Consider the following 20,505-nt stretch of genomic DNA (forward strand, 5'->3'; position numbering starts at 1 on the left):
AAAACTCTACTTTTCAACTTTTATCCCGAGTTATGTAATGGATTTTACATGCTTTTGAAGCCACTTTCAATTCTAGGGAAAACAAAATAAAATAAGTTGTTTTCGTGTGCAACATTCCTTAATCCGGTCGATTGTCGTTAACCTGTGATATACGGCTATTCATCTGTTATCGATAACGACAAAAATAATGACAAAAAAATTGAAGTACAAGATTTGAAATCAACCGATTGAAAATACTTTGATCGTTGGAGGTAATAGACTGGTCATATGCTTAGCTTACCGTCTGTAACAGGTAAAGAAGTTTCACTACATTTTTATGATGCGGACTAAAATGAGGTAAATAAGTGAGGGACGGATCTTTTTTTTCGCGGTTTTTTGTGGCATATCAGCAGAAACATGAAAAATAAGAAACTCGTGTATCGGGTATTCTCAAAATATTGTCTCATTTAAAAGATTCTACAAAAAGAAAATCTATGAATCCCCAAATCACATCCACTCTGAAGTTAGTCAAATATGGTTTAACGAAGAAAATCATCGTCAAAGTCGTTCGTAACGTTCGTAACATGAGTATTGTTTTTGAAAAGTCAAACAACCAACACAAAAATTTAGTGTCGGTTGTGAAAATTGTAATAGTTTCGGTGATTTCGATGTGATTTAATTTAGATTTTGTGCGGAAATGTGCTTCTTGTGTTTTTTAACATTACAATCGTCGGTTTACTTGAAATATTCGTCAAAACGAACGAAATTATGAAAAATTTATTTACCAATCATGTAAATAAACAAACAACAATATTGTCGTTTGGTGTGATATGATTTTCGATGATCAAGTAGAAATGAAATGTCGGCGGTAATCTTAAGAGTCAATTCGCCAAAACTTCGAACAACTTAAAAACAAGCCATCAGCGATTTTCGGCGGGTACACAGTAATCGATTCAGGTGATCCTCCTGAGTCATTTGCAACAAAAAAAAATCCTCGAAATAATTATGTTTTCACGCCAGAAATCATGAAAAAATGTACTGCGCGAGGGTGACCAAAATAGTTTTTGTTGCATATCACCAAGAATACGTAACGCATTTATCTGAAATTATGGTCATTGGTAGAGGTGTTGACGCCGCGTAAGCTGGCCTTTAAAACATTTCGAAATTTTTCGTGTATGTGGTGCAGTAGCTATTTTAGGGGAAAAAAATTCCAACTTTTGCAGAGTGTTTTCAAAACGTTACAACGATAGACTTCGAAGATATGGGTGTCGTTGGGTAGGTAGTGACCTCTACTATCCATGACACCATGAACCTACCGCGGCACGACTTTCGTTGAGCTTCAATTTTGATTGAAGTATACTAACACAAAAATTCTCTATAATTCCACTTTTCTTCGCGTCTATTTCAATTTTTCTGACGTATGTGACAATTTTAAATCAGGGCTGCAGTTACTGGCACCTTACGCTTCGGGAAATTTCGTTTAGGACCTATAAAATTTGAAACAAAACCAACTGATTCAATTGAGTCATATGTTCCTCGGGTATCTCCAGACTTCCTAGTATGGCCAGTGCGGCACTGCATCAAGTGTTTACTAGCATATTAGAATCATATTTTGTACTTTAGCCACTTACCGGAAGGATTTGGAAAATTTTCACAAATGTACGAATACGAAAAATTCGACATATTTCCAAATCCTTCCGGTAAGTGGCTAAAGTACAAAATATGATTCTAATATGCTAGTAAACACTTGATACAGTGCCGCACTGGCCATACTAGGAAGTCTGGAGATACCCGAGGAACATATGACACAATTGAATCAGTTGGTTTTGTTTCAAATTTTATAGGTCCTAAACGAAATTTCCCGAAGCGTAAGGTGCCAGTAACTGCAGCCCTGATTTAAAATTGTCACATACGTCAGAAAAATTGAAATAGACGCGAAGAAAAGTGGAATTATAGAGAATTTTTGTGTTAGTATACTTCAATCAAAATTGAAGCTCAACGAAAGTCGTGCCGCGGTAGGTTCATGGTGTCATGGATAGTAGAGGTCACTACCTACCCAACGACACCCATATCTTCGAAGTCTATCGTTGTAACTTTTTGAAAACACTCTGCAAAAGTTGGAATTTTTTTCCCCTAAAATAGCTACTGCACCACATACACGAAAAATTTCGAAATGTTTTAAAGGCCAGCTTACGCGGCGTCAACACCTCTACCAATGACCATAATTTCAGATAAATGCGTTACGTATTCTTGGTGATATGCAACAAAAACTATTTTGGTCACCCTCGCGCAGTACATTTTTTCATGATTTCTGGCGTGAAAACATAATTATTTCGAGGATTTTTTTTTGTTGCAAATGACTCAGGAGGATCACCTGAATCGATTACTGTGTACCCGCCGAAAATCGCTGATGGCTTGTTTTCATGTTTCATACAACTTGGTTGAAGTTTTGGCGAATTGACTCTTAAAAATTACATTTTAGCGGAAACGCTTTAGTTTAATTGTGGGTACTTTTCCGGTAAAATAAATTAGTGCGAAAGCATCCACTTTTGAGGAGCTTTAAGATAACACCTTTAGTTACAGGGGTGTCACATCCCTTCTCGAGTTTTCGTCCCTTTGTGTGAAAAATTGCATACGTACTTACCTACTTATCTTGGATGATTGGTTTTGTGCTCGTGGTAAAGTGTTTGTGCTAAGTTATCTATGTAGTGTTCATTTTGTTTAAATCTTTAAAACCTAAAATCTCCTTGCTGAACTCAAATAAACTTTTTCAAAACTTCTTAAAAGATGTTCTTCAATTTATATGCTGATAATAGTTATTTGCATATCTGTTCTGGACAACTGATTTTAACCCCTTCTGCGTAAATAAATCCTCGGTTTGGGAACAAAAAAAGGAGAATGCATCTAGTCGCTTACATTCAAAAATATTATCTTCCACTCCAATTTCGAATAGTATTTTATTGTGTCATGAAAACCTTAACGTTGAAAGGAACATGAATATCCATTCCTTTCATAGACGAATACTATCGATAATAATTAATGGTATTGAATATTGTTTCGTAAAACTAATGTAAAATTAAATGAAGTAATTCACTTTTTAAAATTTCTTTCCAACTGAAATGGTTCATAACTTTGAAGCAACGCCGACGCAGCGACCTCTGTGGAAATTTCTCAGGTACTATTTAGCAAATAGTTGATTTTCAAAAGCTCAACATACTTTTTCCAGCAGTTTCCTTCTACCGTTACCTCGTTTTTTTACAGCTAGAAATCATAAGATGTCGCTAAATTATTTTGACTCTCAAACACATTCTCTCACACAAAGCAAAGTGCATCTGATCATCAAAACAAGAATTCAGTATTCAGTTTATGTCGGTCCTTTGAATGAGATTGTAGTCGAATGTGGCTCGTGCTCCATAGCTACAAACGTGCATTTTAACCCTGGATTACTCTTATGATGGAATGGTATAGTTAATCTGAAGAAAATGTTGTTAGCAAATGTATAAATTTGTGTGTTTGTGTGCGCGTTCAAAAATAATTTTAATCAGGTTAATTAGCGCAATGGAAACATAATAATTCGGTAAATTTTTAATTCGAGAGACAGTATAAAATAAAATAAAATTCAAATACGCCGAATGGATCGTCGCATGTACGATATACTCAGTTAATACCGAAATGTCTAAGGTTTTAGAAACTAAGGGAGTGCCTTTTAGCTTTAAGGCTGTGGATAAGGAGAGTTCTGTCATTAAGACGGCGACTAGAAAAGTGAGTGAGGGAGATGTTAAGGGTGCTTTGAGAGTTTTGTGCTCAAATGAGTCATTGGCTCCGCAGACTGTTGAGACTGCTGCTAAGCTTCAGACTAAACACCCAGTAGATGAAGGGGGTACTTTCGAAGAGGTGAAATTAGACTTCGAGATATCACCGACTGAGGTAGGAGATGTTGTTAAGGCTATTAGGAGCTTCCCTTTAAGTTCGTCAGGAGGGATAGGGGGTTTAAGACCGAGACACTTGAAAGATTTGACATCTTTCACTTGTGGTGATTCAGCTAATGAATTGCTTAAAACTGTGTCTTCCTTGATAGATATTATTAGATCAGGTCTAGTGCAAAAGGATGTTTTGAAGGTTTTCTTTGGTGCATCGTTAACTGCTCTTAATAAAGGAGAGAACGATGTAAGACCAATTGCTGTAGGTTTAGTTTGGAGACGTGTTGCAGGGAAGATTTCGAATTATAAGATTAGGGAACAGTTGGTGAGGAAACTGAAACCTTTTCAGTTTGGATTCGGAATTAAAGGGGGAGCTGAAGCTTTAGTTCACGCTGTGCGTGAATTTTGTAAGACTAGGCATGATAAGCCGATGGCTCTTGTTAAGTTTGACTTTGAGAATGCATTTAATATGCTTTTTAGGAAGTTTATGTTAGGAGAGGTAAAAGATGTTTGCCCAGAGTTGTTTCCCTTGCTACAGCAAGCATATCGACTTGTTTCAAATCTGTATTTCGCCGATAATCCTTTGTTGTCTCAAAGAGGCTATCAGCAGGGAGACCCATTAGGTCCTACAGGTTTCTGTATAGGTATAATGCGAATGACGCATTCCCTTTTGTCGCGATTTAATGGCTGGTATTTGGACGATGGTACTATAGGTGATGAATTATCAACTGTTTTAGTTGATATTCAGAAAGTATTATCGTTTTATGACGTTTCAGGACTACGCCTGAATACGAAGAAGTGTGAGGTTTTCTTTATAAATGCGACCCCTGATGAAGAAGCGCATATGTACGCTGAAATATCAGCTTTGTTACCAGGTATTAAGAAGGTTGATGAATCTTCTTTAGAGTTGTTAGGTACGCCAATCTTTGAGACAGGTTTAAAGAGGATGTTTTCTTCTAAGACCGAATCAGTTAAGTTGATGTGTGACCGACTTAAACTGATGGATGTCCATCCTGCTTTGTGTGTTTTCAGGAAGTCGTTGAGTGGTTGTAGATTTAATTACTTGATGCGTACTTCTAGAGCCTACTTGTTACCCGATCATCTTAGATCTGTTGATGAGATGTTTCGGTCGACATTGGAGGCTATTACGAATGTGAGATTAGAAGGTTTGTCATGGGATCAGGCATCTCTTCCTTTGTCTTATGGTGGTATAGGTATTAGGAGAGTTGAGGATTTGGCAATACCGGCCTATTTATCATCTGTTTATTCATCGTCAGAATTGTGTGATGTCATACTCCAAAAGTTTAACTTAAAAATAATTAATGATCAGATTTTACAATTAATCGATGAAATTCCACGCAATTTTGTTCCAGAAACCGATACGCTTAAAAAAGAACAAAGGAATTGGGATCTTCCGAAGATCAAACATCAATTCGATGAGTTGTTTGAAAATGGTGATCTTAGGACTCGTGCACGATTACTTGCGTCATCAACTAAAGAATCTTCAAAGTGGCTGCAAGTGATCCCATCGAGTCAATTGGGATTGTTATTGGATAACAACTCTGCCAGAATTGCTGTTGGACTTAGAGTAGGTTCAAAATTATGTGAGGAACACAAATGTATTTGCGGTAAAATGGTAGAAAGAGATGGTTTACATGGTCTATCTTGCGCTAAATGCGCAGAAGGAAAATTTGCTAGACATGATACTATGAATAACATCTTCGCTCATGCTTTCTCTAGTGCAGGTGTTCCAAATATTATACAGCCCCCAGGTGTGTCAAGAGATGATGGTAAAAGACCAGACGGCATGACGTTGATACCGTGGAGTCATGGTAAATCACTCTTGTGGGATGTGACTGTGAGGGATACTATGGCTGCTTCTTATATTAATGATTCTTCAAAGAAAGCTCGCACAATAGCAGACAAAGCTGAGAGACATAAGCATAACCATTATATTTCTCTAAAACAAAATTATTTACTAACGCCACTCGCTTTCGAGACGCTAGGTTGTATGGGCCCAGAAACAAAGAAATTCATAGACAAATTGGGTTCTTTAATGAAAAAAGCAACTGGTGAAGCTAAATCGAAAGACTATCTTTTACAAAGATTATCAATCGCGATACAACGTGGAAATGCCGCTTGCATTTTGGGAACATTAGGGAAGAAGAAAATTGATGATTTTTATTTATTGTAATTTTTTTTATATGAAAAGATCGATTTTTTACTGGCTGCGCCACTATTGTGAGCAGTCTTTTTTGTCGCATCAATATAAATAAATAATGCAAAAAAAAAAAAAAAAAAAAAAAAAAAAAAAAAAAATTTGAATGTGTGTTCGGAGATTGGGAGATGTATGTACGTTGAATGCTTGTTTCTTTTTGCATATATAATATAAACATTACGCTGCTGCTTATGAATTTGTTAATTAAATTTGATTCTGAGAAGGCTAAGAGGCTAAGAATAAGTAAATAATTTTGATATTTGAGTGGGTCTGTGCCGTCTAGACAAGTTTTAACACTTTATGGAAATATGAGTGCACGATTGAAATTTATCTGTTAGGGATGAATTGTACGTTGAAGAATACATTTTCTTTACCTTAACAAGCACTTTTGTTACACTGTTTTATTAATGGTCTATTATCAGACGTTAAAATGTTGCACATTCCATTAATTTTTTACATTCTATATTCAGTAGACGATGAACTTTCTAAGCTCTTTTCAATACTTGCTATTGTTATTTAAACATTTCAAATTAATGGGCGCTTACAGGCATTTCATTTACATTTCTATAGTACGTTATTAACAAGAAAATTATAATAACTTTTAATAACAGGACATTAGATTTTGTATCGAGGGGGGAAACAAATCGGGTAAACACTGTCACTGCTGGTAAAGGCGAGTCGATTCAGCCAATTATTTTTACTGGTGTAGTTATTGCATTAGACCATAAGGAAATTGTAGTTGTTCCGAGAGAACTGTCCCGCTACCAGGATTATTTTTACATTTTACCCACATGTGTCAGGAAAATGTCAATAAAATACAGAACTAATTTCATTAAATGGCAAACTGCTTTCAGATTTACTGAATCCTCTCAATCATCCACAATTTTCTTAGTTAGATTACTAACAATCACAAGATCTATGTTTCATGATCTAGAACAAGATCATTCTATACTCACAAATCTGAGCAAAATTAATCGAATTTCCACGAGTTCATAACTGATTTATCACAATTAAAAAACTCCTTTCACTTTTGTTAAAAGACTACATTCACGTTAAACCAAATGAAGTAACAGATTCAATGATTATAATACCTTATGCTTGCCATTTTTTAACAGGTTGAAAATATTGATTTTAAGTTTGTTTCAAATTTAAAACAACATATAATCATAGGTTTCGTTGAAAGTATCCCCAATACAACCACAACTGCGGTGTCTTCATAAATAAGTCTGTTTCATATGATATATACTTACAATATAAACATAAATTGTACACTATGCTAAGAGGTTAGGACACGAAATGCAATCAATATCGACATGTTTTTTATGTGCACTCTCCTGATGTAATTTAATATAACCGAACTTATCAGCTTCGTTCCAGAAATGGTGTATCATTAGTTATTTCGTTATATGATTCAAACTAAGGGGAGATTCAATCTCCTCGACACTAATTATTTTTTGTTTTTATGTGGTTCTGCATGTACACAGTACATCATACAATTTTGCTACGTATCTACATTTTCATATAACTCATACATCTAATGTATGTATAATTCCCTGTAACAACCAAGCATAAAAACCGAGATAAAAAGGTTAACGAAATGTGTCGACCAATTTCATTATCGATTTTGGATGGAAATGAATGTGAGTGATATAATGTATAACTGTTCTTGATAAATATTTTGGTCGTATATCTTGTACAAATAAAAAAAACACACCACATCACATACCATTTGGTTAGTGCTATATATGCTGTATACATTGAATTATATAACTCAAATCGACTGAGTAACTGCCTTAATACTCGGAACTATACTTACACTAATAACCGAACGGAAAACTTTTCCTTTCCATTCATTTATCCAAATATAATCCTTTTTTTCTGATACCGCACATTCATCTCTCTATCTGAAGTAGCACCATCACTGAATAAATATTACATACATTTTGCTCGGGTAAAATTTTTGGCAAACAATGGGCTCCAGCGTGGTATCCATGTTATATGTAAAATTATATTAAATGAAAGCATGTGCTAGGCGGGGGTATATTCAAATGTTTTATAATAATATATCGCATTTATAACCATTGTTGTTCGTCTCTAATGAAAACTCTTTGCAGAAAATCTAAAACGTATAAATTCAAATTAGCTCTATTAAGGGAAATGGGAGTCTTTCTTCTCGCAATTATTTTCTACATGAAAATTTACAAACTTTGCGACTATTTTGTACTTGCTTAACGTTCGCAGAGGAGTAGATTGGTTTGTTTAAAAGGACCCAAAGTTTGTCGAAACTTTTCAAGTTTGATTATTCACAAAAGCGAAAATTATTTCAAGAAACAATTTCTTGAGTGTGGTATCTTTATAATTTGGCAAGAACCCATTGACATTTCGACATTCTAAATTGATTTCTTGGAAAATGTAACATTAAAAAAGAAAATAGAAGGAAAGGAAATTGAGCAAATTGACAAATACAAGAAAATTGGATAGAATAAAATGTCCGGAAATCAAAAGAAACGAGATGTGAAAAGATAAGGGATACAAAAATAAATACAATGTCAATCCACTCAGGTGTAGACGTTGATCTATTCTTCGTAAATTTGGTTGTAGCATTTTATTATCTTGCTGATGAGATCCATATTGAACTGGAATCTAGTACACTTTCACACCTTGTTTGTTCGTTATGTAAATTTCCTTCTTTACAATTGATTTGATTAGTCAGATTCAACTGCCACTTTTCTCCATATAGACTGCAGGAAACATAGAAAAATGTGTGATGATTTCACTTTCGCAACATTTTTATATGGAACAGCTGTCAGAGCCCCCCTTGTGATTCTGAACTTAAACAATCTGTTCTTTTCGTGCGAAAGTGGCTGTGCAATTTGACGAACTGGACTCTTAGAATGGATTCATGTCTATCATGATTCGATGTATATCCCAACATCCTAACATAAGCAATGGTTTTTTATACATTTTTACGTCTATGAACACAATAGACTCTATTTCTTTAAGGCAAATTTTATAATGCCTAAAAAGTTGAGCGGTCCTTCGACGATGTTCCTGGAATCTATGATCTCATAAAAAAGCACAAAAGAGCATATATTTCGTTTTAGATCGTATATCAATATTGGATGGTCTGGACAGGACATTCCCTTTATAAAGATTTTATATTTCTTCATTTTTGGAGATTTTATTCTCGATTGATAAACGGAATTGATATTATGTCGATAATATCAGTGAATGTTGAATCATGAATCATCTCTGTTTTTTAAATCTTGAAACTGTTCTCCATCGTCTCCATCAGAACAGACATTTCACTAGCAGAGAGAGTAAACGTCAATTGTTTTAGTTTCATCTTACTATTTTCCGGATAAATGGCCATAATCCGAACGAAACTAATTTCAAATATAATCACTTCAAGTTTACTTTAATCGACTAAAATCCCCAATGTACACAACCCCTCTGTGCACCTCCGCAAATGTGTTTTAGGTATTACTCGAATTCCGAGCACAAAATTCATGGCAGTCTGGAATGGAGTTGAGCAGAAAACTTTATATATCACCGAGGAATTATAAAGTAAATACTTTCTATTCAACGCTTTTGTTTTCGGTGCTTGTCTTGCTCGACAGTGATAATGGGTTTTCATACCAAACTGAAATATACAACCTTATTAATCGTCCCCACATATGAATACAATAATTTTCGCATACATTTTCATGTATTGTTTTATTATAAATTTTATTATATTATGTATGTACGGAAATCATTTACGTTAAGTTATGACTGAAGTCGAAAGATTATAGCGTCGTGAGGAGTGTGCTACATATATTATAAAATAAAGTTTTATACAATTTTGTCGGAAAAAACTTGATATAAATTTGGCATAAACGAGGTAAATTGCCCTTTTAGATCACGGTTTTGAAAATAATATGTTTATTGTTCTGAAATTCTCTTTGAAATTTACTTTGCACACGGGTTTTACATTACAATGTAAGTGGTTCGGCTGGTTTCTTTGCCATAATCATAAATTTTCATATTGAATGGATTGCCAATCAAAAAGGCTTCGAGATTTGATTTTTATACTGATATGACGACTTTCTATGCATGCGCTTAAATGGTAATGACAGGTCATTGTATGTACATACACATTATTTTTATTGATGGGCTCTGATTGATTTTTGATTGTGTGTGTGTGTGTGTGTGTGTGTGTGCTATATGGAAGAGGATTGAAATTTTCAATAACCGTTTCTAAAATTTACTTAATGGTTTGTCATAAATTAATTTCTTTATTGCGCAATGCTGTTGCTATAAATGCCGAAAAAAAAAAAATCTGAATCAATTTTTAAAATAATAGCCGTTTGAACGAAACGAAGTAACGTGTAACAGGTACGATTTTATGGACTGTTCCACAACACCACAACAGTGAATATTTGGTTTATTATGTTGTACATTACATGATAAGTTTTATTTTAGAAATTATCTGTCAATTTCAGACATTTAATATTTTAGAAACGGTTAATCATCCATTAACGATAGCAACGAAAAATAAGAGATAACGTAAGGTCATTGTGCTCGTATATAGTATATGTTAAAACAAACGAAGTACAAGACTTGGATTTGTGTCACGATACTTTCACCAGGTGTGGGGTAAACTGGCAACTGGCACACGGTGCTAAAATAACGCATTTTTCAAGTACGTAAAAGGTGAACTCGCTCACGATTTTCCAATACCAACATTTTGTAGGAGTCATTAAGTCGATGAAAGGGCTAAAATGCTTTGCAGCATTAAACTTGCGTGTGCGAGTTCACCGTTTACATAGTTGAAGAGTGCGTTCTTTTGACACCGTGTGCCAGATTCCCCGATACCCGTTGTACGCAAAATCATCACGAAACCAAATTCATTTTTTTATGAATTTATTGCTGATAAACCAACATTTTTATCAACAAAATTGACACATTCTCGTTTAATGAAGCGAAAATTATCTCCTTATAAAATATTTGAATTTTTTAAAAGAAATATGAAAGACCGTTCGATATTCTTTTTTATCTTCTTCTCGTTAACTACCTTATAACTGTTCATCTCATTGAATCAAAAAAAATATATTTTTTTAAAATTGTATCTTCATGTGTGATTACGCTCAGAATCAGCATGAAACGTTACTTCCATTCGAAATGATTTAATGGAAGGAATTTATTTAAATTTAATTACAGAAATCGAAATTAATTTGAAAAAGTTTAACAAAAGGAAGAGTTAATTGTGTGCATTAGTTGTGATGATTTAACATTGGAAACGATAAGAAAATGCTGAAAATTAGGCAATTAAATAAAATATGTGAATGAAAACCACCGAAATTAGCCTAAATATTGTAGTTTTATCGTTGTTAATACTGGTGAATTAAAAATTCAAAGAGAAACGAGGTATAACAAAAATATATAAAGAAGAAAAAGAAACAATAATGTGTTAAGTGTACATAATTTAACCGAGGTTTTCTTAAACCGCACCAGCCCAAACAATTAAAAAATAAAATGGGCAATGGAGCTACTATGCTGATTTCACTGTTATTTTGGATTGATTTATTTGTCTTCTCAAGCGGTAAGTTCAATATTTGAATACATTTTACAACAATATTTTGATTCTTATTTTTACGAAACCGATTCATTCTTGGATGCGTTTGGTTTGAATAAGGTTTTTTTTTGTATTGGCTTAAGCGTTGTTATTTATTATCCCAAACCGCAAAGTGGCACAGCTCCGTTCTGACCTTTTATCGGAGGAATTTATATCTGAATAAATATAGTCAATAATCCAGAACCCGAAAGAAAACCAAATTAACCCTCAAACCTTTTTCTGTTTTTACTCTGATTTTCTGAATAGATTCTGTCAGGGATATCAATACACACACCATACCATTTTACTACGCTAATATGACAGTATCTATAACATTCAAAGCATAATAATATTTTATTTCCTTTGGAATATTTTTCATGATGGCGTTGTTATTGTAACCAACAGTTTTTTTATTGGTTTTGGATAAATATTTTAATATTAAAAGAAAATTGATGAGAATGTGGAGAGTTTCTATGTTATGAATTTTTGAGAAGCAGAACTATTGTTGGAATTCCAATTTGATTAAGATCTAGTCGCTTTGATCAAGTTGCCTTGCTTTATAAAATAAAATAAAAAAAAAAAATTCATTGTGAAACTTACACTTAACCAGACGTGTTTCATTTAAGAATTCTATAGGTTATAGGCCCAGCATTCATAAAGGACAATTCTGTTTCGTGGTAGTCAACCACAGTGATTAAAGAGTTTAGTGGTAGTCAACCACAGAGAAAAATTGTGTTCGTGGTAGTCAACCACAGGATTGTGTCAGCGGTAGTCAACCACTGGAATTTTTGTTTTTGTGGTAGTTAGCCACAGGATAATATGGAAGAAGACAGAATAGAAATCAGAAAGGTGGTGATGTTTGAAGGCGTCAACTTTAATAATTGGAAATTTCGGACCGAGGTCATTTTAAAAGAATATGGCATCGATGGTTTCTTAACGAAAACAAGTGGAGAACACGATGAAGCTATGGAACCTGATGGCGAGACGGCAGCAGCACGAGCGGCAAGAATACTTATAATGGAAGCGCTTGAAAAAAAGGAGAGAAAGTGTTATTCAATGTTGGTTCAACGCATTGGTGACAATTACCTCGAATATGTAAAAGATAAAACTAATCCGAAGGAAGTTTGGACAGCACTAAGTGAAGTATATGAACGCAAAGGTGTTGCAAACAGAATGTTCTTACGACGCAAGCTTCTGACTTTAAAAATGGAAAAAGACGACGATCTCGAAAGTCATTTGTTGGAATTCGATAAGTTGGTCAGAGATTTAAAAGCTGCAGGAGCGAAAATAGAAGATGAGGATGTGGTTTGTCAACTGCTAGTGTCGCTTTCAAATAGATTTGAATCGGTTTCAACTGCATTGGAAACTTTATCAGTGGATAAACTTACATTGGAATTTGTTAAGGGACGTCTACGTGATGCCAACATAAAAATTAACAGTAACAGTGGACAAGAACGACAATCTTCTTCATCTGCATTTTCGATTATTTCGAGGAAAAATGTTACTTGCTTCAACTGTGGACAAAAAGGGCATTACAAGAATGAATGTCTTCAAAATTCCGGGTCAGGCCAAAATTTGGAATGCAAGAAATGCGCGAATGAAACTGCCAACGTTGCTGCGACCGAATCTGATGAGGAGGAGGTTGAAATTCAATTCTAAATTTTTTGTTTTATCTTTTAACTAAGGTCATCAAATTGAGGGAGGATGTTGGAATTCCAATTTGATTAAGATCTAGTCGCTTTGATCAAGTTGCCTTGCTTTATAAAATAAAATAAAAAAAAAAAATTCATTGTGAAACTTACACTTAACCAGACGTGTTTCATTTAAGAATTCTATAACTATAAACAATGCATGTTAGGCATAACACAATAAATGTTACGTACAGTCATCAGTAATGGATATTGTAATTTATTACCGTCAATAACTTGTTGTAGATTGTTTTAAATTAAACCTTTGAACCGTATCGTTATTCACGTTATTCAATATGTCATATGAAATTCGCCTCAAACCTGACAAAGACTTATTTTTCAATATCATTTTTGTTATTATATATTCCCGTATATAACCGAAAATCATGCTTTTCCAACGGCCAAATTTGCAGAACAATCTTATTATTCCATAAACATCGTGTAATAAAAAAAAAATTCAACCGAATTCAACCGAGACTAACAGATTTTTTCGCAGCGTGTAGTATATACTATTGTCATTGTAACAATTGCTGCTGAAGGAGTTACTTTAAATTGTAAGAAACTGAGCATCAGATAAATATATAGTACCCCATCAATCAAATTTTCGGTCCAATTTCAAAACGTATTTGTCTTGCCAAACTTCGTCTCATTAGCAATCCAGTAATTTTAACGTTATATATTCATTATTAGCTATTCATGACTTAATATGGGTATTATATGGGTCTTAATACGAATTACATTCGAAATAAAACTAAATGCTAACACTGAAGAACTACTCCAGCGACAATTTTACTGAAATTTATTTATTATTCATACGATTAAATTAATTCTTTGTTAAGAAAGTGGTAACACGACTCCCATATTATAATTATTGTAAAAGATATTGTGAGTATGTAAATTGCGTTACACAAAAACACGACGCCACAATTTCAAAATAATATTTCACATTTTAATGCTATACATACATAGTCGGTTGGGTGTACGATGTTTTTCCTTTGTGCACTATCATCAATGAAAATCTTTATGTTATATAATTTATAAATTTTTTTTCTTCACATTTTTGCCGTTGTTGAAAACGAAATGGGGCGTTTGTATTGTTATTCTAATCAAAATGCCCCTAATCCAATTATTTAGAGAACGCAATTATGCTAAAGCTTTTCTGACTTGCTTTTGACGGGTAAAGTCACGCGAATATATATTTGTGTTGTTTCGGTCGAAATGAATGAATGGATGAAGCCATCTTACGAAAAAGGAAATGTATATTTCGGTATGCATAATAACAGAATTTCGCGTTAATGTCTTTCATTCAGTTTTTTGCGCCAACTGACACGATGAAAAGAAAATCAAAAAAGAAAAGTTTCTGTCACTCGCGTCCAAGATAAATTAAAATGGGCTTGTCATTTCTATCCATTTCCATTTAATGCTTTATGAAAATAGAAAACTCTCGTATAGAAAAACAACCTTTTTTTCGTATTTAAATCCTACCGCCGCACCGGTATAATAGAATTATTTTAACTGATTTATAGCTTTTATTTTGGCGGATTTTGGCATTTTTATGATCCTATAAAATGTTGTTAGAGGAAATTTTTGGTAGAAAAGCCATTGTATAGTGTCAGGTCGAATGGGTGGCTATATATAAATAATAAATCGATGAATATTTAGTGGGAAATTATTATGGAAATTGACTATAAATTCTGAGATTTCGATAGTATATCTTCCCATGAAGGTGTACCAAAAAATAAATCCGAGTCCGTGTTCGATACGAATATAGAACAAATTTGAAAATATCTCTTAAGAACAGGATTTCGATTCACAATTTGAAGATTTATGATAATTTTATATATATACATCGTATACGTAACTCTCCTGTAACATGTAATACAACAGCTTAAAATTCTATAAAAACAACAGCAATAATAATGAACGTTTTATATCCAAGTCCACCTGGCAATAATATATAATTTCCATACTTTCCAACTAAATTTTATATACCTACCGCTTAACCTAAGACTTTTAAAAGGTACTTAAAGCTGCCAGTTTAATGGTTGTGATGAAACACTTTAGGAAATTAAAACATTTTTGATGTTCTAATAAATTTAATTATTTTTGATTGAAAGTCATTATCGTTAATAATTTAAATTTACGTTAGCGTTGGCTTGTTAGTTTATTTATACAAGAAAAACTTATCACACCAACTCTATTTTATGATTTACTTAATGCATTAAGTTGTAAAGACAAATTATAGTATATATAATATACTGTGCCTATATAGTTGATGGGTCAGCAGCACATAAGTTTTCGAAACTATTTAGAACAAAATAAAAAGAGTAAGAACTGCACGTTACTCGCCAACTTATATTTTTATCACCGGTTTATACACAGCTACCCTCAGAATTTTAAAAAAGTTCATTAACATGATTTGTTACATTGACTTTACCGTCCACTGGAGGAAATAGGAATTAAAGAGAAAATTTATTGAGTTTAAATTCTCTAAAAAATTACAATTTACTATGAACGTTCTTACTTAAAATAAATCAAATTTAGAGATAGTTTCCAGTGGTGGTTGACTTGTTCATTTTAAAAGGGCTATCAAGACAGTTTTGATTTCTTTTGACGATTGAGATAGATATTCGTAACATTATTAGTTTACAGATCACAATAGTACCTTACTCACTTTATTGTAATTTTGTAAGGTTTGCGGAACGGAAGATGCATTTTTGATTGGACTAATACCTTTGTCAGATCGAAGGCGCCCTTTCACCTATATTCATCATAAATCCAACACGTCGTTCGAATCCAATTTAGAAATAAAATACTGAAATCCATTTTCTCGTAGATCTTCACACTTTAAGACGTCTCTTAGCTTTGCTTGTAATTCTGAAAATACTTCGCAATAAATTATCAGCTACAAATCTTGTATCACAGGTGTGAAATTGTATGTTATAACAGCCGCTGTTTCCGCGTTGACAATTTTCGTAGAATTCACTTTGGTATGATTCTAAATTTTGCCTTTTTTATTATTATCGTTAAAGTAGTAAATAAACTAATAAAATTTAATAAAAGAAATTTCCATCCGCACTCGAAGCCACTGCGCTACACAGAGAGATATTCTATTTTGCATTTTTATTATCATAGAGACGTTGTCATTTAAATATTGCGATTATATCTTGTTGAACGGGAAAGATGATAACGAAAAGTTTTCCAAACAAATTTCTTATATGCCAGACAATATTTTCCTTTGTCAAGTGGAAACGAATTCTCGGTAATACTTTCAAAGAGAATAAATTTTCGCAGTGCTATCAAAAAAAAAACGACCATTGAGGGTAAATCTAATGTTTCCGTTTAACAACCGAAATTTATGTATGACACAAATACAACAAAACATTTTACGAAAAGAAAAGTTTTTCGTCGAAACACATTTGTTCAAAGCTTTTGCGAAACATTTCTTTTACGTTTTCTATTTGCTAATGTATATCTGATGTCTTGAACTTGGTCCATGCTTGTGTCGAACGAACTTTCCTAAAAAGTATACACCAGAAACACATATAAGCCATACACACATGTGGAAACAGAAAAATTGTAAAGCTGTCATTTTATTTATATTTCGTTTCTTGTAAAGCTTACGATTCGAAATAAATGTAGAAAAACCTCCGAAAAGCATAAATTTTTGTCGCTTGTATGTATGATGGGAGTATGGACATAATCTTATGTCTACGACATTACGTGTTATGGCGATTCGGACAAAATATAATAAAACGTGGCGGTCGGGTTGTATGACTGGTGTATTTTGTTCGTGATACTTAAATATTAGCCCATGTCCGTCCATGTCTCATGTCTGGATTGCTTTGGCATTATTTTCCGGATATGGTTTTGATTACTTTTGAAAAGTATGACAATAAATCTCTGCAATTTATTTAAGTACTTTTTGGGTGATTTGTGCGACAGTCAGTCTAGATAACGAGCTGGAAGAGAAGGTTTAAATGATTTTGCTCTACTCAACAGTTTGAGGTGAGGCAATACCATTCACAATGGCAAAACTGTATCTCCGTGCTTATTTCAGTAAAATACTTCAATGGGATGAGTAATGGTCATGGGTTTTTGGGTGATTTTTGACCTAGTTCTCAATCACCAAATTTGACACAAAAAACAGTATTTCCATCGTTTTATCGGTATGTTAGTACTGTTTCTTAAATAGCACAATTTCGTAATACTAACCTTTTCGCTAAAGTTTGTTCTACACAAAACAGCTTTATGTTAAAGTTATTCTCGTCGTACGCGAGCAATAACAATGTACGTTCGTACAATATCTTATAAGCATGATTCAAAATATGTCCGCTTCGATCAAATAATGTAACTAGCATTTACTTATCTGTAAATGTCATGTCATTTAAACTTTGTGACAAATGAAATGATAGTTTAACGTTGCGGAACATCTGTAATAACAGCAAACAAACAAAAACAAACAAACAAAACCGAAATTCAAAATAATATGAAACCAATCTTCCATCCAAAATGCTGATTTTGATCTCATTTCAAATTCAACAAACGTTTAGCATTCCATTTCGTAATAATTCATTTTTCATCTTTTCATAAATCCATTTCGAAACGATTTTCCAGATGTCCCTCAAAAACTTAAATTTAATTATTTTCTGATTTGAATTCATAACGGCAAAAACATTCAAATTATGCCGTTCGAAGTCCGATAACAATATGATTTTTGCTTCGGTTATCAAACACATAAAATCGATTAACAAGGACAATAGAAAATGTTGAAGGGTGATCGAGATTTCTCTTTTTTCATATATTTTTTTTTTCATAATAACATAATAAGTCAGTTTTGTACTCTCGGCTAATATGGCTTTTGTCCGCAGGATATTTTAATTCCAACCGAAACGAAAAGACTTCTATTGTTTTCATAATATTCAACCGGAAATCGTTCGTTCAAACTAAAAAGTACTACATCTCAACAAAAGCAAATTTTTGAAATAAAAACCTTTGAATTATACTCAATTTCCCAAAATGCCAAAACATATAATAGAGCCGAAGAGTGTATTTTCGCTTTAAGTGATATTATATATACTCGTACACCGGGAAAAAAGGTCGAGAAATTTGTTCGGGCAACAAAACAATTCTCAACTGAAGAGATTCAATATGTTTAGTATTCTGTTGGAGCAATGCCAATATTCGGGAATTTCAGTGAAAGCAAAACGCTGGCATGTCAGATTCAGATTTAATTTGCCCTATCTATGTGGAAATTTATGTAGAGAAAAGAGAAAACCCAATGTGTACACATTTTTGCCAAAACATTAACAGATAATTTTCAGAGAGTATATTAGTAAATGATTTCGTTTATTGTTTTTCCTCTTTCGCATGTATTTCGATTTGGGCTCCGAGGGATTCTTTTGAATTTCGACTGACCGAAATCGGCGCTATTTATTCCGGGACTTTTTTATATATGCCTAGTTAGGCCTTGGTGCCTAGGCCCCAAAACCAGTCTCAGATAATTTTGATCTTCCACACCTGGCTGGTGGTCAACGGTGCGAAGTCGAAAAATGGGGTTTCGTAATCCGGATTTCATTTCCGTAAGGTTTCGAGGACACTGGAGTGTATGGGTTCGTTGGAAAGCTGAGGTCGAGTACTCCTGGGGCAAATAATAACTTCATAGAATTTGATGATAAACGGCCGAAAATATGACTTCCGGAAAATTTCTGAAAATCGATGTAACCTCGGTGAACTTTGATGAGTGCTGTGACCTCACTAATGCAATTATTTTATTAAATTATTACTTATTATGAATGTGTAGGACCTCAGCTTTACAGCGATACCCATATTTAGTAGTTTGGCGGAGTGAAACACACAGTTTTCCAATGAACCCATACACGCCAGTGTCCTCGAAACCTTACGGAAATGAAATCCGGATTACGAAACCCCATTTTTCGACTTCGCACCGTTGACCACCAGCCAGGTGTGGAAGATCAAAATTGTCTGAGACTGGTTTTGGGGCCTAGGCACCAAGGCCTAACTAGGCATGTATAAAAAAGTCCCGGAATAAATAGCTCCGATTTCGGTCAGTCGAAATTCAAAAGAATCCCTCTCCACCATTCAGATGTGTGTACATTGTACCACTCTACATGCATTATACATGGAGCAATTCAATTATGCTATGAGTTCGTCGAATTTAATGAGGTAGAATTTTGTAAAAGACAGTGAATAAACGGCGTAGTTAGTTTTAATAATACGATGGTAGTCGGACCCATCAGAAGTGGTTTCATCTTCAATTAAATCTATTACTGCTGAATTAAGGTATTTATCAGCAGCTGTTCGAAAGTATTTCCTGCATTAATTCAGCACTCTAACTAGACGGTCTCTGTCACAGCGGTTCGTGTATAGAATGAATTAAATGACATCGATGATTTTATATAGGTGGAACGGAAGAGTGGTGATGCTTGTAAGGCAGAAACATGTTAAATGAGAGTATATATAGTTGATAGTCAACCAATACCCACGTTTTGCTTGCTTTTCGTTAGAACTAATGCGAAGAAACATAAATTCTATGCATTCCTAATGAGTACGACGATATAATATACAAATAGATTTTTCCTATCGTCTAAACAGTTACGGAATTATAACTTTCATCCGTATATGTGATGTGAATTCAATTCATTGCACATGAGATATGAGAATGGAAGTATGAATATGTACGGTAGTACCTACATCACCAATGGAATGAATAAAATGAACTGGATTTAAATGACCCTGAAGTGACGATATATTTTTTCTCTCTAACCAACATCTTCTTGTGGATATAACTCAGGGCTCATTTTAGGGAATTAAATTCGCGAAAATTTCCTGAATCTTGGTTTCTCAAATACCATACGAATATAGTCGATTTGACTCAAAAACATAAAAAGAGCAATGAAGGCACTTCGATATATCGTTGTTTTAAAGAAACAGATAAAACGTAACAGAAAAATTTTAATTCCCGGGTATAGGCACAGGTATAACTTCTGCCAATTCTACAAATTTCTATAAGAATAAAATCGATCAGAAAAAAAAACTTCATTTTGTGGCACATTAAAGCGCAATAAAGTAGCAAAATGAGAC

General features: G+C 33.7%; 1 protein-coding gene across 3 annotated transcripts in view; it reads left to right on the plus strand.

Annotated features, from left to right (window-relative positions):
• Positions 1-3,360: 3,360 nt before the first annotated feature.
• Positions 3,361-20,505, plus strand: part of LOC119081719 (roundabout homolog 2) — a 92,098-nt gene continuing 74,953 nt past the window's right edge. The window contains exons 1-2 of one of the 3 annotated variants that reach the window (XM_037190858.1): positions 3,361-3,441; positions 11,320-11,701. In XM_037190858.1, coding sequence (XP_037046753.1) covers positions 11,635-11,701 — 67 coding nt within the window. In that variant the 5' untranslated portion in view covers positions 3,361-3,441; positions 11,320-11,634. Of the gene's footprint in view, positions 3,557-9,412; positions 9,685-11,319; positions 11,702-20,505 lie in introns of those variants that run through there. The other 2 variants (XM_037190859.1, XM_037190860.1) reach the window with 2 other exon arrangements.

The sequence above is a fragment of the Bradysia coprophila genome, unplaced genomic scaffold (genome assembly GCF_014529535.1).
Source record: "Bradysia coprophila strain Holo2 unplaced genomic scaffold, BU_Bcop_v1 contig_358, whole genome shotgun sequence".
Taxonomy (NCBI): Eukaryota; Metazoa; Arthropoda; class Insecta; order Diptera; family Sciaridae; genus Bradysia; species Bradysia coprophila.